The sequence below is a fragment of the Dama dama genome, chromosome 18, assembly GCF_033118175.1.
Source record: "Dama dama isolate Ldn47 chromosome 18, ASM3311817v1, whole genome shotgun sequence".
NCBI classification, from domain to species: domain Eukaryota; kingdom Metazoa; phylum Chordata; class Mammalia; order Artiodactyla; family Cervidae; genus Dama; species Dama dama.
Genome location: NC_083698.1, coordinates 41,292,262 through 41,310,822, shown reverse-complemented (window position 1 = coordinate 41,310,822; position 18,561 = coordinate 41,292,262). Strand labels below are relative to the sequence as shown.

At 40.3% G+C, this 18,561-nt stretch overlaps 1 protein-coding gene and 1 long non-coding RNA gene across 4 annotated transcripts in view; one reads left to right on the top strand and one right to left on the bottom strand.

The window, feature by feature from the left end:
• Positions 1-2,214: 2,214 nt before the first annotated feature.
• LOC133072192 (uncharacterized) lies at positions 2,215-17,499 on the bottom strand. 3 transcript variants are annotated; one of them, XR_009696659.1, is made up of 5 exons: positions 16,924-17,497; positions 7,732-7,824; positions 6,643-6,712; positions 5,579-5,733; positions 2,216-4,756 (listed from the first exon to the last, which is right to left on the bottom strand). It is a non-coding gene; the product is annotated as an uncharacterized LOC133072192 (long non-coding RNA). The 3 variants fall into 3 exon arrangements; XR_009696658.1 differs by having other exon boundaries at positions 2,215-5,733; positions 16,924-17,499; XR_009696660.1 differs by lacking the exon at positions 7,732-7,824 and having other exon boundaries at positions 2,215-5,733; positions 16,924-17,499.
• A 38-nt stretch (positions 17,500-17,537) lies between these two features.
• Positions 17,538-18,561, top strand: part of RSBN1L (round spermatid basic protein 1 like) — a 79,137-nt gene continuing 78,113 nt past the window's right edge. Inside the window, exon 1 of the mRNA XM_061165170.1 lies at positions 17,538-18,143. Within this exon, the coding sequence (XP_061021153.1) occupies positions 17,579-18,143 (565 nt within the window). The 5' untranslated portion in view covers positions 17,538-17,578. The remainder of the gene's footprint in view (positions 18,144-18,561) is intronic.

Sequence of the window (18,561 nt, the reverse complement as noted above, 5' to 3'; positions counted from 1 at the left end):
TTAATGAGAACAGAGGACATTATATCTTTCACCAAGTAGATACAGGTTGCAGACTGCTGTGTTGGTCACAAACGAGGGGACCATGTTAGAGATCATAGATAGAGTCTTATATTCCAATTACCCTGTGGGAAAGCAACTTCAGGTATAGGCCCTATGATCATAGGTCAGCAGCATATTTTTTTATTCCTATCACGTAAATTCCTTTTCATCCTGCTAACGTTACACAGTCCTGCTAACGTTACACAGTGAATATAAAATATACATTCACAAAATACAGAACTTCCAGGCTAGACATAAGAATCAAAGATTTAAAACATCCAAAGTCGGGCTACCCTGGTGGTCCAGCGGTTAAGAATTCGCCTTGCAATGCAAGGAACAACTGTTCAATCCCTGGCCCGGGAAGATCACACATGCCAGGAAGCAACTAAGTCCCTGCGTTACAACTACTGAGCCTGTGCTCTAGAGCCCACGCCCGCAACTACTAAAGCCCGGGGGCTTAGAGCCTGTGCTCCCCAACAGGAGAAGTCACCACAATAAGCTCGCACACCACAACAAAGAGTAGACCCTGCTCCTAGCAACTAGAGAAAACTCGATAAAACTAGTGCAGCAACAAAGATCCACCACACCCCACCAATCTTAAAAAAAAACAACAAAGGTCTATATAAAGTATTCTTTGATGGAGTAAACTGCATAATTATTGTATAATGGGCTTTCACATAAGAATTCATTTGAAGAATTCTTTTAGAAAGTCTGAAAACTACTTGTCTAAAGGACAGTAGAACTATTACAATAATACAGATTTTTTAAAAAAATTAGCATTTCAAAGTGCTATTGTTGATTTGCATAAATAAGGCCAAAAATGATCAAATATTCCATGTCCCATAAAGACCGAAAATGCCCCAAATATAATATACATAATATACTTTGTACTGACATACCATTAATCAACGTATTGCTGACTTTCGGATCTTGCTGAGCTATAAACAGGCTTCAAATGCATAATTTGAATTTAGGGTATCATTCCTGACCTTAAAAACTGTGTTTTGGAACCTCAGGCAAGTGACTAACATATGTCATATATCAAAAGGACTGGTTCTCCTTAATACTTGAAGATTATGTAGCTAGAATAAGGCATGTTTTACCTGTAGTACTCCTTGCAATTATGATATACTATTAAACTCTTCACAGTAATGACTTCTTTTGGTAAGATCCCGTTTCTGATTTTAGTTCCACTTCTGCCTAATGGGATTAAATACTTTTCTTAAATGTAATTTTTTCCCCTAAAAGTGCTGCAAAATTATCACCCTATCTGTTCTGAGCTACAGGTTAAGTATTTCCTAATTCCTTCTGCCTTTAAAATAAACTATACCAAACACAAATGAAAAAAAGTTATTTGCAAAGTTTAATGTTTTAAAGAAGTAAAGTACTGGAAGTCAATAAATCAATTCAACATAAGTAAATTATTGAATCCTGAGACTGAATAATTATAGGACATAAGTAATTTGAAATCTTAAAATAAAACAACTCTTCTATTGCTTCTCATAATTAATTAAGGCCTCTAAACTTTTTTAAAATAAATTTTTATTGGAGGACAGTTGTTTCACAAAGTGTCAGTTTCTGCTGTCCAGCAAAGTGAATCAGCTACATGTACATGTATATCCACCCTTTTTTGGATTTCCTTCCAATTTACTGCACCACAGAGAACACTGAGAAAGTTCTATATAGTAAGTTGTTATTAGTTATCTGTTCCATATGCAATAGTGTATAGAGCCTCTCAACTTTCTGATCACATACATGTACTCATGTTCTAGAGTTGCTGTGACAAAGTGAATTAGGGGCCCACTCTGTTCTAATATGGAGGCTTCCCTGGTGGCTCATATGGTAAAGAATCTGCCGGCGATGCAGGAGACTCGGGTTCAATCCCTGGGTAGGGAAGATTCCCTGGAGAAGGCAATGCCCATCCACATTAGTATTCTTGCCTGGAGAATTCCATGGACAGAGAAGCGTGACTGGACACAGTCCACGGGGTTGCAAAGTCGCACGACTGAGTGACTAACATTAACACTACTCTAATATGACCTCATCTTGACCAGTTACATCAGCAATGACTCTATTTTCAATTGAGGTCACATTCTGAAATACTAGAGGTTAGGATTTCAATATAAATTCTGTGTGTGTGTGTGGGGAGGGACACAATTCAGCCTCTAACACACTGTAATACATATATATTTATTTATTTAGAAATTGTTTACATTCAGTACTGCAGTAAGAATTATATACACTGTAGTCCCTATACAGTTAGAAAATTTAAAAAGACAAGACAAAGATAAAATATACATATTACTAGTAATATTTCCTTTATGAACCCTAACATGTTGTGTTGCACATTCTGTGGACTATACACAACTCACCAATTACAAGGACAGTATCATCGTGGCTTGGTACATCCTACCTTCTAACATCTTCCCTCTGCTTACTTAGCCTGCCTCTTCTGTCACCTACCACATACCTGGCATTCCAACCAATCTGAAGTATTTGCATGAGCTAGGCCCTTTCTCTGTTCAACAACTCTGCACACGCTGTTTCCTATTGTTGAAATATGCTCATTCTCTTCACTTCACATGAACACATAGTGAACTCCCAATCATTTTCTGAAATTCAGCTCAAATGTCATCTCTGGAAAGCTTTCACAGACTGTTCTGGGCAGCACAAAGCACTTTTTCAGGGAACGTTGTTCAAATCTCTATTATTGTAAATTTCTATTTAATATACATGTAACACACACACACACACATGTATTTAGATTGAACTGATATTTGAACATTTTGACCTAAAAAAAAGATGCAATTTCATGTGGTTCAACTTAATACTTGACAACAAATCCACAGAGAGTATGGACTGTATTTTTCATTTTTATATTTCCAGTGACTATAATGGATTTTGACAAAAGCATATATATCCTTAGTACATGCTTCTCGAAATTAAGGAAAGGCTTACACACACCTTCCATTTTCAGATTTTCCTGTTCAAGAATGGGTAGATATTGACTTGATCCTTCCTATACGTTTCATTGGCTTTATTTAGTTTAACAGTATTTTAAATTACTTCCCCTTGCTTTTGTACCTCTGTATATGGAGAAATCTCTTCAAAAGAGACACTCATGGGAGGTGGGAGGGGGGATCGGGATTGGGAATACATGTAAATCCATGGCTGATTCATATCAATGTATGACAAAACCCACTGGAAAAAAAAAATAATAATAATAAAAAAAAAACAAAAACAAAAACAAAAAACAAAAGAGACACTCATTTTTTAAAAAACAGAAGAAGCTATATAAGTTTTGTTTGCAACCAAAATAAAAACATTTCACAACTTTACTGTTTTACTTACAAAATATTTTTATGCTTTTGAAAAAAAATTAATTAATCATAAAAAGGAATATAAACAGGAGAGCTAAACAAAGATATCAGTTGTATAAAGTAAGTGTGGTATTTTAAACCCAACAATATTTTAGTAAAAGCTAATACAAATCTAATTTTACAATGTCAAATTTTTCATAATATTATTTGGTTTGTAGAAAAACTGTGATAACTGAAATAGCATTTAAGTATTAACATGGAGAGTTAAAAGGCAAGTTATGGAGAAGTGTTCAGCTACAGTTAGGAAGCAAGACATGGTGAAGCCTGGGAGAAACTAGCAGGAAGTGAGACACAGTTAGATGAACATTTTCCATGCTTCCTCATTAAGCACTTAAGTTAACAAAATGCATGCAGTGAGTCTTCAGCATGCCAAGGCAGTCAAGAGCAACACAGTTCATAGTCTGGCTCTCATCCACTGTAGAGACTCTTCTCCTTTTATGGCACTTCATGTTCCTTATACTCAAATTACAAAAAACTTGTTGCAGAGAAAACCACATTAAACATGTCATTATTTCATGTCTTCTTCTAAATGCTCCTTCCTCAGCCTCAAGTCTTTTTCCATCTTTTTGCCTTCTAGTTTTTAAAAATTCAGCTCAAATATCATCATCTCTGGGATTTTCTCCCTCACTTCTCCAGCTAGAGTTGATGATCTGTCTTCTGCATTTTCTGTATCTAGTGCATGCCCATCATTGCATTATTTTAACCACAGTGTGATAATTTAACTGTTGACATCTATTTTCTCAATTATATTATCACACAGTGCTGGGTACACTAGATACTTACTGCCATTTGTTACATAAATAAATTAGTAAGAAATGAAGTGAGAGTCTGGAATAACAAAGCACTGACGAAAAGCTTATTTGGAAACAGAAATTGTGACTACGGAGTGAAGTCTGCCTTGTCTATTGCTATATTCCTAGCATTTAAGTCTACTGCTTGGTACCATGTGGGTGCTTTGGAGGTCCTAGCAGGGGACTGTAACTACTCACATACCCCTGACCAAAGAACGGCCCTCCTTACTAGGGAAGGTTGTCCTCCTTGACTGAGTGTGCAGCTTTGGGAGGGGCACACATGGAGAGGTGAGGTGGGAAGTGGACACTTGCCTAGCTAGTCAGATCAGCTGAAACAACCTTGGCAATTAAAGGAGTGACAGATGTTGCAGCCAGACTGCCTTCAGAGCCTGTAAGTATTCACTGACTAAATACTTAATACACATGGAAAATAAGAAAAAGCAGACTATTTAATAATGGAAGATAAATTGAAGAAGGGCACCCATAAACAAGTAGTAAGAGAAGCACCTCTAGTTTAAGAGATAGTTGTATCAAGGAATAAAGAAGCTGTAAAAAATAATAATATCATTGGTTAGCAAAATTTTTTTAAAAAAATTACTAAATATAAGTATGAATGAATACTGGGGGAAGAGTCAATATAAGTTCATGTAAATATGATTTATGCTTTCAATTAGAGTGGTCAAAGACATTAGAATGCCCACATAAATAAAAATAACTCTGTTCTTTACATCTGCAAAAAATTCTGTATCTTTTGCATTAATGCATTTATGTTTTCCTGCTTAATGCCTCTACTTTGGGCATCAAAAGTGGTACTTAATCTCCAAACAGAGTTGGTTGTTCATTTACAAGCCTACCATACCACTCGTGTCTGACTCTTTGCGACCCAGGGACTGTAGCCCACCAGGCTCCTCTGTCCATGGAATTCTCTAGGCATGAATACTGGAGTGGGTAGCCATTCCCTTCTCCAGGGGATCTTCCCAACCCAGGGATTGAATCCAGGTCTCCCACATTGCGGGCTGATTCTTTACTATCTCGGCCACCAAGGAAGCCCATGACAGCATACCTGTACTTTATACTGGTGCTGCATTATTTTAGGCTTGCTTTCCTATGATATACTGAAGCACTTAACTTGGTATCATCATCAAACAATATTTAAGAGGACCTGTGTACCTCTAATACTGAGGCCCATGTACTGACAGTCCACTGTGAAGAAACAGAAGTCACTGAATGTCTTTATCACTACACTTTTCACATATCAAGGTAATGGGCAAGCTACGCTGGTAGAGTTTGTAAACTCAGATGGCAAGATAAAGACTACAGGACAAACTCCACCCAAAGTTACAAGAATTATACACATGGAAAGCTTACCCTCTTTGCTTGGCACTTGGACTTGTTCATTTATGCTGACAAGGTTTCATGCCTTGGTATTCAGGGTTTCCAGGTACCTGGTTTGTACCTTCTTTTTCTGTCCTCTTTCACGAACTCCCAGTGACATTATTTTAGAACTTAGTGTCTTCTACTCACTGGAATCAAATACAGGGATGAAACATGAGAAAGACTAGGATTAAAATCCTAAAAATAGCAATTATAATAGACTTAATTAAAGCTTGTGTTGGATTTAAAAGTTAACGTTAAAGTGGGCATTTTATGTTTTTTATTTTTATTTTAGTTGTTTTAGTTATGCATCTATTTTTTTAGTCTAATGGTGCCCAGAAGCCATAGTTCATCTGACGGGAATCAAGAAAAGCCAGCAGTGGCATCTGAGGCAAGATACATGTTGCTTCATGGCTCTGTTCATTAAATATTCAGAAAAGCTTTTCAAATTAGAATCTGTGAAACTAAAAAGTAAAATCACTTTATGGCAGTCAAAGTTTTGCAATTTTCTAGCTCTACTGACATATGCAGTATTAGCACAAAACTGCTCTGCTGTGGGTCATCTCTTCTGGGAATCTGTTAGACCTGTTTCAGGATGTTTGGGTCATCCAGACTCTGTTACTGAATCATAAAGTGTCTTGAGAGTTCAAGTCACTGTTTTTATAAATCTGTTTGTCCACATCCTCTCCCAGTCTCACTCCTTCTCCTATAAATATTCTTGGCCTAGTATGAGATAAAAGCACTTGTGTCTACCAGCAACCAAAGAAACACTGCATCTTCCCCGAATGGGTTATTTCCTAAGCATTTAAGTAACTGAAATTTCTAAAATGGCATGATCAATCTTTAGATTTAAAAGACTTTTTAAAAGATGTTTTAAGACTTCGGTTTCCTTTTATAAGATAGGATACATTAGAAAATCAGTTCAGTGTCAGAATGAATGGGGAATTCCAGTTCAGTTTTGAAAAACACCTTGTAAGGATTTTCAAAACATAGGCTGACATGAAATGTTCACAAACATGAGGCTTACACAAGATACTAAGTAAACATCATCCCCCTACCTACAGTGATGGTCTGAAAGTATGGCTGAAACTTATGAAGCAGAGCAGTTACTCTGGAGGTGAAGTTTTCCTGTTGAAGAACAAAGTAAAGGATAAATGGCAAAGGAAACTCATGAACTGGATACAGGGTTGGGTTTCCAATCTAGAAACTCTATGAGTTTATCAACTTTCTTTACACCTCTTTGCCACACTTAGTTTTCAAGATGATAATATATACCTAATGCTCTACCCACCAATTCTTTGCTAAAAAGTTCCCTCTTTTCAGAAAACTGACTAGTACTACAAAACTTACGCTTTTCAGAGATTTACAACACTGAGTAAGGCTCCTGTCATACATTTTACAAGCTTCCTACCCTTTTCTTAAAAATAAGCATCAAAATGATCTGATGTCTTTCCAAACAAAAATTCTGGCAGCAAAATTAATCTCCCAAGAGACGTTATGAATGGTTTTCAGTTACTCTATTTGGCCCCTTTTATTCTTTCTACATTCTTCTTGCTTGGTGGTGGCTGCTGGCTCTCCCAATGAAGGCTTTAAACAGAGGGCACTCTCTCATCTACAATTATCAGCTTTCCCCAAACTTAAGAACATACTCAAACTGGAAAGACTATGATTGGGCAAGCAGTTAAGCCATATTTGTTGTAAAATGATATTCATGGTTAAGAGTTCAACTCGCCTACAATGTTGAGTAAGTAAAATATGGGATGAAAGTTTTACATTTTGATAGTTAAGGGCTTTCTTTTTCCTCACATCCAAGTTTCAGGCAGGAGAGAAAGGGGGAAGGGGAAAGAGGCTAAATGCCCTCTCATACTCTTAAATAGCTGTACTGAAAGCCTTGTCCAGACTTCCAAAACATCACTGTATCCCTAGGAATAAGGAAGGCTGGGCAGTCTACGCTTTTTTCCCCCCAAACTAGGCACATTGACGGAGAAGGCAATGGCACCCCAGTTCAGTACTCTTGCCTGGAAAATCCCATGGACGGAGGAGCCTGGTAGGCTGCAGTCCATGGGGTCGTGAAGAGTCAGACATGACTGAGCGACTTCACTTTCACTTTTCACTTTTATGCATTGGAGAAGGAAATGGCTACCCACTCCAGTGTTCTTGCCTGGAGAATCCCAGGGATGGGGTCGCACAGAGTCGGACACGACTGAAGTGACTTAGCAGTAGCAGCAGGCACATTGCACCTGAATGAAATGAGGTTAGGGTAGTAAGGAAAAAAGGGGAACAAATATTAGCCATCTCTATTACAGACATACTAAATTTGAGGTGCTTTTGACATACCTGTGGAAGATGCTGAAGTGGTTAGGTCACAAACACAAGAGGACCAGGAGGTTTACAGATATACGTTGGGGAGCTGTTACTATAAAAATAATTTACCGACATTATGGCCATTTTTGTCCCTTGGACTGCAAAGAGATCAGATCAGTCCATCCTAAAGGAAATCACCCCTGAATATTCATTGGAAAGACTGATGCTGAAGCTGAAGCTCCAATATTTTGGCCACCTGTTGTGAAAAGCCCACTCATTAGAAAAGACCATGACACTGGGAAAGACTGAAAGCAGGAGGAGAAGGGGACGACAGAGGACAGGATGGTTGGATGGCATCACCGACTCAATGGACCTGAGTTTGAGCAAGCTCCAGGAGATGGTGAAGGACAGGGAAGCCTGGCATGCTCCAGTTCATGGGGTCTCAAAAAGTCGGACACAACTGAGTGACTAAACAACAAGGAAGAGGAACAATGTGAGGGAAAAAAGGACCCTCAAATTGAAACTTGAGAGTCTCTAGAGGAGGCACCTATAAACCAACATGAGAAGGAGCTGATATAATGAGCCTGAAATGTTCTTGAGATACACAAGTGAATAGTGGCAGTTCAATTTGAATGAAACTAAGATCATGGCATCTGGTCCCATCACCTCATGGGAAATAGATGAGGAACCAGTGCAAACAGTGACAGACTTTATTTTTGGAGGCTCCAAAATCACTGCAGATGGTGACTGTAGCCATGAAATTAAAAGATGCCTGCTCCTTGGAAGAAAAGTTACGACCAACCCAGACAGCATATTAAAAAGCAGACATTACTTTGCCAACAAAGGTCTGTCTAGTCAAAGCTATGGTTTTTCCAGTAGTTATGTATGGATGTGAGAGTTGGACTATTAAGAAAGCTGAGTGCTGAAGAACTGATGCTTTTGAACTGTGGTGTTGGAGAAGACTCTTGAGAGTCCCTTGGACTGCAAGGAGATCCAACCAGTCCATCCTAAAGGAAATCAATCCTGAATGTTCATTGGAAGGACTGATGCTGAAGCTGAAACTCTAATACTTTGGCAACCTGATGCGAAGAGCTGACTCATTTGAAAAGACCTGATGCTGGGAAAGACTGAAGGAGGGAGGAGCAGGGGACGACAGAGGATGAGATGGTTGGATGGCATCATCGATTCTATGGACATGAGTTTGAGTAAACTTTGGGAGTTGGTGATGGACAGGGAGGCCTGGTGTGCTGCAGTCCATGGGGTTGCAAAGAGTTGGACATGGTTGAGTTACTGAACTGAACTGAGTTTGAATGGTAATTCTCTCCTGATGTCCCCATATCCATCCTCTATTTATTAAAACATTTTATTGTGGATACTATGAAAGTGAAACTAGTGAAAGTGTTAGTCACTCAATCATATCTGAGACCCCACAGACTATAGCCCTCCAGGCTCCTCTGTCCAAGGAATTCTCTAGGCAAGAATACTGAAGTGGATAGCCATTCCCTCCTCCAGGGGCTCTTCCCAACCCAGTGATCAAACCCAGGTCTCCTGCATTACAGGAAAATTCTTCACCGTCTAAGCCACCAGGGAGTTGTATACTATACAGCTAAACAAATGCTGTTTGGGTATTTTAACTTTTTCATGTAATCCAATCTCATAATAATTGTCTTTTTTTTTAAGTTATTTTAATTATTTCTATAAGCAACAACTCTACTTATAACATATGGTATATCTCAACCCTGGGACCTCAAATAGGTTCTTTCCTACTTCTTAAATTTAAGAATGATTATAATCAGGGTGAGGGAAAGGATTTACATAATCATCACAGAGCCTAGTGTTGAGGGATGCCTGAGAAATTAACAGTGGATCTGTAGTTCAATGTGTTCTCTTGTCATATATTTATATGGATGCAAACTTGGTAACAATCTTATTTGTCAACAGAAAAGGCAATAATGTAATGTTATACAGCTTAACAAGTTCCCTGTTCTGTAGTTAATTCCGATAGTTCTTTTAACAGGTTAGGTGTGGATGGATGCAATGCTTGTCAATAGGTTTTTTTTTTTTCTCACGTCAGTAGTATAACAGAAGGCTTTCAGATGAATACAAAAAAATTGGTCTTAGATATTATATTTTGTTCCAGTTCAAAAAACTTTTTGAAGTTCATTCAGAGTTGCTTAACTCCGAAGATTCTGAAGATAGCTACAGAAGGATCAAAATTGACCTTCATAGTCCTGTTTACTACTCTATTACCCAAATAGACCTTTTCTCCTAAAAGACAAAACTACGTCAGTATTTTTCCTAAGAGTCCTGACAGTCCTTATATGAGGTAAACATCCATAAAATCTCATGGTATAAGCTTGGCATTGTTTGACCTATTCAGATCTGCAGCTAGAGCTATTCTGCACTTTTGGAAATGAGTTACAGAAAGGTATTCTGAGTTGTACAAATTCTCCATGCATCAGTGTGCTAATACATTGAGAAAGGGTGAAACATTTACCAAGAAACTCACTATGACTGAAATGCACATGGTAGGTATAACCAGATTCATCAGAAAGCTAAAATTTTTTACGTCTTTGTGTATATACCATTGCATCATCATAGAACTATTCTATCAGTTCCTGGTGAACAACTAAGTTGGTTAATCAAAATTCAGGCTGAGTCATTAATTGATTTATTCATTCAATAAACATTTGGTGAGTGTCTAATGCATACAAGGCATTTTGCTAGAGCCACAACACAGAGTACTAATCACTATATGATCATGATATTGCTAAATGGCAGAAATACACTGGTGAATAAAAGTGAATAAGAAAAAAAAAAAAAAAAAGTGAATAAGAAAGACATGGTCCTTGTCCCCAGAGAGCTTAGTGTTTACTGAAGGAGACAGATGATAAAAAGGTAAAATAATTATAATCTGTGATAGAAAAAAAGAGAATGCTTTGTCAGAAAATAATGAAAAGAAGAAGGTCTGTCATGACATCTGAAAGAAGACAGTTGGGGTGGGAGGGAGGAAGCATTCCAGACAAGGAAACAGCCTGGGCCAAGGATCTGAGGCAGGACTGGGAATGATCAGGGATCACAAAGTCGTGTGACTGATGTAGCAGGAGCAAAGGTCAGTGTGGAAGAGATGTTTACCCTTTCACATGGTATAAAGGTACAAATCAACATTCTAAAGCAAGAGTCAGAAAACTATATATTGTAGGTCAAATCTATCCTGCCTGTTTTTATAGTTTTACTGGAATACTGCCCTGCCCATTCATTTATATATCATCTGTGGTGCTTTTGTACAACAAGTAGTAGTTGCTACAGAGACATGCGGTAAGCAAAGCCTAAAATATTTACTATCTGGCTCTTTACGGAACAGGTCTGCTGCCTCCTGTACTAAGTGTGGAGTAAATTAGAACTGACAATATGGAAGTTGAAAAGGTCAGGCTTTCCTAAAGCATAGAACCACTCTTTACAACTGGTCAATGCTGATTCACATAAGAAAGACACATAAGGATGAGCAGGTCAATGTTATAGAGGTAGGGCTTAAGATGTCCATTCCAGAAGGGTAGAAGAGATGTCTTTAAGGTTAATACAGAGTTTCATAAAGCACAAGGACTTTTTATCCAAGGGGGTCAAGAACCTGGACAAGGACCAAGGATAGTATACCTGCAAAGTAAAAATGCAGTTAGGCTCAGGAGTACTGGAGGACATTATATAAAGAAAAAAACAGTCTAGGAAGATACACTAAGCACTGCTAACATACGTTTATTACAGCTAGAAGTTTGCATGTATTTCTTTGCATGACTATGTGCTCAGTCGCCTCAGTTGTTTCCAACTCTTTGTGACCCCCTCAACTACAGCCCGCCAGGCTCCTCTGTCCATGGGATTCTCCAGGCAAGTATACTGGAGTAGGTTGCCTGAGATGCCCTTCTCCACTGGATCTTCCTGACCTGGGATTGAACCCACAGCCCCAGATCTCCTTCATTACAGGCAGATTCTTTACCCACTGAGCCACCTGAGAAGCCCATATATTTGCTTAGCATCTATCACTTCTAGCAACTGACAAAGGTAGGGCTGTGAGTTAACAAATGAATAAAACTCTTAGAAGTTACCTTAACCAAAACAACTTTTTTTTAGATTGGAAGTCAGACTAGGCTATCAGACCCACAGATATGTTTGTCTTGTCTTGAGTAGTTTCTTAGGACACCTCATATTAAAAAAAAAAATCAAGGAACTTTCCTGGTGGTCCAGTGGTAGATTCTGTGCTCCCAACACAGGGAGTGCAGGTTTGATCCCTGGCTGAGGAACTAAGATCCCACATGCTGCATGGTGTGGCCAAAAATATATATAAATGAATAAAAAATAAATGCACACTCCCATTCATTAAAACATTTTGAAAAAAAAATCTAGATATTTAGCAAGTAGGCTTGCTTCATTTCTATATGGGAACAATCAGCAATGTACCTTGTAGATATAGATAAGGCATATAATTCTCAGTTTCCAGTCTTCACCACTTCCTATTACATTACATTCAGCCTGCCTTATTATTTTTTTAACCTATCAAGAACATTTGTTTGTAATCTCTGGTCTTCATCTTATCATAAAGATCACAAATCTGTCCTTTATATACTTCTTTTCAACATTTATTTTCTAACCATGTCCAAGATACTATGCATCCAAATACAAATAACACATCATCCCTGCCCTGAGGAGCTCTCAGGCTAGAAGCTGAGACCAATGCGTTAAATGATCCTAGGCAGAATGATGACAACACAAAGAAACAATCAACTCTACTCTGGCAGGTCAGGAAGCACAGTACTAGGGAGATGCTTGAGCCTACCTTGGAGGGGTATTCCAGGCAGAATAGACAAAGCAACAAGGAATGCCACTCTTTTGGCAATTACACATAATTCAGAATAGATGAAAAAGCGGAAAGATGCAGGAGGGTGAGAGCGATAGGAGTGCTAAGAATGGCCTGTATTTACACTAGAAAGTGTGACTTTCATCCCATATGCCAAAGGGAATTAATGAAGAGACTGTGGCATAATCAGGTTTATATTTTAGAAATATGATTTTGGAAACAGCATGGAGGATGGTTTCTGATGGGAGACTTCTGGTTGGGAAGGTATCAATGACAAAATCCAAATTGGTTTGAGGCCTGAAGACAAGAGGCAGCAATAGGAATGGAAAAGAGAAACTGGCTAGAGACAGTGACTGACTAACAAGGAAGATGAGGGGGAAAAAATGTCAATAAAGATTACTCGCAAGCTTGTACTTGAATGATGAGGTGTATAAAAAAATGCAGGAGAATTAATGCATGGGAGGATGAAAATGGGTCGTATTAAATCTGAGGTGTAAGTGGCTACAAACGTGGCCATATCCATTTGGCATCTGGATAAGAGTTAGGAATCGTGGCAGGCCAAGGCAGGAGACAAAGACTAGGAAACTGTCAGCATTTATGATAAATCAGAAGACACCAAGATGCATAGTATCACAGAGGGGTATGCACAATTAGATAAAGAGCAACTATATATTCCTAAGAATCCCCGACACTTAAATGGAAGAGAGGGAGCAATGCTTAGCAGAGAAGCAGGTAGACGTGGGGCAGGGGTAGCAGTATAAAGATGAAGAGAATCAGAGTACCAGGAATTGAGGTGATGGCAAATGTGCGGTGCAGATTATATACACAGATTCTAGGCTGGATAGAGAAGAAAGTAAAGAAAGGATAAATTTGTGTAGGGTTGCCAGATTTACTGAAACTAAAAAGGGACATTCAGCTAGATTTGAATTTTAGATAAACAAAGAATACTTCTTCAAGTATAAACTTATCCCAAATATTGTATAATGCATACTTATACTAAACATTTATTCACTGTTTATTTGAATTCAAAATTAACTGGGGGTAGGGGGTTAACTGCTTGCTGGGTATCTGAAAATTTAACTGAGTGTCCTATATTTTATCTGGCAATCATAATTAATTGAAAAGGAAAGATGTAGAGATGGGAGTTCTCTGAGGTTACAAGGCAAGGGCATATTGTAAAGAAGTGAGAAAGCTGAATATTAAAGCACTGCAATTCAGAATTTCAGAGATGGAAGAGTGATGAAAAGGATCAAGAGGGCGTCCATTGGAATTTGTGGCTGAAACAGAATGGAAATGTAAATCCAAAGAGAAACACTGAGACAAGAAGAATAGTACATGGTTCGTTAGTATGGACACTGACTTCAGTTAAAATGATGGCTGGAGGGTAAAGGGGATGCATATGTATCAAAGTCTTTAATAATTAAAAAATAAAGTAGAATATGGGAGAGATTAAAAAATATATATATAGTCTGTATTCTTGTCTGACACATGACAGCCAGGTGTCAGACAAGAAGATGGAGAAATAGGGTAAAGGCGAGTATGTTTTCATAGAGCTGCTGTTACAGAGGAGGAGTGAATAGAGATGGGAGAGAGGTAAGTAAAAAACAACAACAAGCAGAAAGAAATGGGGATGAGAAGAAAAGGAACAAACAAGTTAGTAATCTAGTCCTGACAGAGAGAGAAGGCTTCTCCAAGTAAATGAAGCGTAGCTTGAGCTGAGATCCAAAGGATGTGATGTCTTGCAGGTACCTCATATTCATCAGGTGCAAGATCAAAGAGCATCCCAAACTTGTCATATTTTCAGTGTTTCCTAGTTCAATGAATGGTTTCACTGTCTGTCAGGTCAAGAAGGTTATAAATATAGGAGGTATTCATGATATCTGCCTCCATTACATCCATTATCCAAACCATCACATAAGCATCAGGCAAAGAGAAAAACATTCTATGTAGAGGAAACAACATATGCAATATTCCTAAACTGAAAGATAGTATGGTGCATTCTGGAAATTAAAGACCATTTATTTTGAAATAGAAAAGGAAGTGGCTAGATCATGATGGGTTTTGTAGGTCAATTAAGGATTTTGTTGTTTAAGATCAATGGAAGCCATACATGGGTCTGAAGCAGGAAAGTGTCATGATCAGATTTATGTTTTGAAAAGTGTAGTCTGGGTAGAATGGCCAGCAGAGTTGAGAAAATTAGAAAAGAAGACCACCAGATAAAAGGCAAGTGCAATTATCCAGGTGAGGGGGTGGTACTTGAAACAGGGTACCAACACTGGACATGGAGAGAAGTGGATGGTTTCAGCGCTAGTTGCTGAGACCTGGTGGCTCAGACAGTAAAGAATCCACCTGCAATGCAGAAGACCCTGGTTCCATCCCTGGGTCGGGAAGATCCCCTGGAGAAGGGAATGGCTACCTACTCCAGTATTGTTGCCTGGAGAATTCCATGAACAGGGGAGCCTGGCGGGCGATGGTCCATGGGGTCACAAAGAGTCGGACATGACTGAGCAACTAACACTTAACACTTAGCGCTAGTAGAGATTAAGCCAGTAGTGTGATAATAGTAGGAATTCTCTCCTAGTTCAGTGTTGTTAGGAATTACCTAGTTGTGAGGGAATGGCTGACTCCAGGGGAGAGAAGAGAGATAACTGAGCATGTTTTATACCAGTTCTACCATTAGACTTGGGTAAGGACCCTCCTCCTGCTACAAAGCGCAGGGAGTCCACGAGGTCAAGGGGCCATTTCTGCCAGGAGCATGCACACCTCTTTCAGAGTGGCTAGATTTGAGGGCAGATGGAGCAGCTGATTACCCATCACTATTTGCAGGGGGTTTAGGGATGTGGACATGGCTTGAACATGTTGAGTGAGGTAGGAGAAGATGCTTGGAATGGGAAAAGAATAGGGTAGGTCTGAGGAATCTGGAAGTCTGAGAATTCTAAATGTAAACTTGGCCTTCCATATTATTATTTATGGAGATTTGTGAAGGTAGAATAGAATATATTTTTAGTAATACTTTGATGATTCATAACTTAAATATTTAGACATATGGTCTTTGAGCCTCTGTAACCATACTCTTGCTCAGGCTCTAAATTTAGGGTCAGGCCTGATAAGAGAGTGTAACAGTATAAAAGAGTGCAAGTAGTAACATATCTAGATGATAGTCACTTTAGCTGGACCCTTTAAGAGATAAAATTTTCCAGACTTTTGCATGGGTATAAATGGTGTAAATTTCTAGGTGCTACATTAATGTATATAAGAGACTCTTTCCTATATCTGGAGACCCTTTCCTATTTCTGGAGGGCCAGCAGTTATTTTAATTGTAGTGATTTCAATGTGATTTTGAAAAGCTTCTTAAATAGTGCAGAAGTGTAGAGTGCAGAAGGGATCTGGGTGGTCATGTAATAAAATTTACTCACATAATAAATAAACCAGAAGTTCTGACAGAAAAGGAGCACCCTGACAGAAATCACAAAGCTAGTCAATACCACATAATTACCAGCCCCATACTCTTTGTCCACTCTTTAACCAATGTCACTTTTCAGGTAGATATCTGCTGCCAGTCAACTCCAGAAGTTTACACATGCTTTTATTGTTTTGCATTTTAAAAAGTACTGTAAATACTTTTCATTACTTTAAAAATTCGAGGTACCTCAAAAGTCTATAAAGCAATATTAAGTTTTGACTCCAAAATATTCTTAAAACCAAGCCCCTTGACCCCTCAAAAGTGAACACAAAATTAAGAATTCCAACTTCATGAACTCACAAGAAGTGGTAATTCTGGAAAGTTAATTGTTTTCTACAAAGTCACAGGCAACTTAGGGCACCTTTTGGGACTCAAAATATTCTCTGACTGGTCACCTACTCATTTGACTACTTTTATTTTTATATATCTATTTCTTTGATTTTTTGGTCTCATGTAAGACCTTGGAATAAAATTATAATCGTGCTCTTCACTTTGGTTGCAATTACTGTAACCCATCTCCTCAAATTCTTTATCTTCTAAGCTACAAATGAAAGCACACATTTACAAAACTTCACTCAGACTGCTAACTAAACGCTAAAATACAGACATACACACACAAAATCCTCTTTCTTTTCAAACATCTATAAACATCGCTATTGAATTTTTCTTAGGAGTATCTGAGTTATAATAGTTAACAGAGAAATTTCTCTAGGAGAGTCTTACCTTCAAGCTGGATAGTAATCCGAAAGTTCTAGGTTTGCAGGAAGTTATTTCCCTCAAAGCATTAAAGACGGTCTTAGCAAGACAGTAACGCATCTTGTCAGACACCAAGCGACCTTTAGCCCCTCCCATCAACCGACTACTGCCTAATAGAAGGAAGGATTTAATTTCCGGCAAAATTTTCTCCTCAGAGTTGAGAATCTGCGAAATTCGGCTTTTTGAGGGGGAAGAGAGAGGGAGGGACCAAAACGACCCCAGAGGAAAAAGAGGGGAAAGTGGTACAAGACAAAGTCGTCGAGGCAGAGACGAGCGAGACCTGGGTTCGGACTGACTCGGGGTCTGGAGTGAAGGTTCCTCTCAGACATTCGCTGGGCCCCCGAGTTCACGCGGGCGACAACTCGAAGACCCTCCCCTCACAGCTTGCTCCGCCACTAACTACGCCCGGAGGACCTGTGACCTCCAAAACGGGTATGCTAGGCGATTCCCCACACAACTTCGGTTAGAGACTCGCGCTTTTGATTGGTTCTTGGAGATATCCCTCAGCGTGGCTCGACCAATGGAGGGCCAGACCGCTCCGCCCCTTCCCCGCCCCCCAAGGAGAGCCCGCCCCTGCCCCGCGCCCGGGAGCCGAGGAGAGTAAATACAACAGGAGCGCAAAATGGCGGAACCGCCGAGCCTAATGCAAGGCGCCCCCGCTGCCGTCTCGGAGAAAGAATCGTTTGGCAAACTGCAAGCCCCACCCCGGGACCCGTCGGGTCCTCTGTCCGCCAAGAAGATCCGGACTGAGGAGAAGAAGGCGCCGCGTAGACTGAACGGAGAAGGAGCCAGCAGCGGCAGCAGCAGGCAGCTGCAGTCTCCCGCCGCACCTTCGTCTCAGAGCTATGGCAGCCCTGGGTCTTGGAGCTTTGCCGCTCTGTCCGCTGCCCCCTCCCCGTCGTCTGCTCGGAGCAATTTCTCTTTCTCCGCTGGCACGGCCGTCCCCTCCTCTGTTTCTGCTTCCTCCCCTCAGCCGGTGCCGCGCAAACTGCTGGTGCCTCCTACGCTGCTGCACGCTCAGCCTCACCATCTCCTGCTGCCCGGCGCCGCCGCCTCGGCCAGCGCCAAGCCGCGCAGACCCAAGGAGAAGCGAGAGAAGGAAAGAAGGAGGCACGGTCTCGGCGGGGCGGGCGAAGCTGGCGGGGCCTCCCGCGAGGAGAACGGGGAGATGAAGCCGCTGCCGCGAGGTGGGTGCTGAAGCCGGCAGGGGGGAGGGGAGGGCGCCCGGGGTCCCAGGCACAAGCTCGCGCCCGCGGGGCGCGGGCTGGGGGCGTGCGGGGGCCGCGTGCGCCGGCCGGGAGCGGGCGGGAGGCTTCCCTTTCACTGCAGGCGATTTTGCGGTCCCCGTGGGGACAGGAAATGGAGCCTGTAATTTCGGTCGCAGAGTGGGGAATGGCCGAAACTCATTTTCTGTATCGTTTCTGCCTCCTAGTTAATGCGCGGCAGGGTTTGTAGAATTCGATCTAGAGGACCCGCCTGGGTGTGTTGACTATAGAGGGAGATTTGAGGGAACGGGATCGGGAAAGGTTTGGTCTTGTAAAAGATGTGCTTGATTATTAGACCGTTTAGACGTAGTCACGAATTTATATTTGTGACACTGGCTCC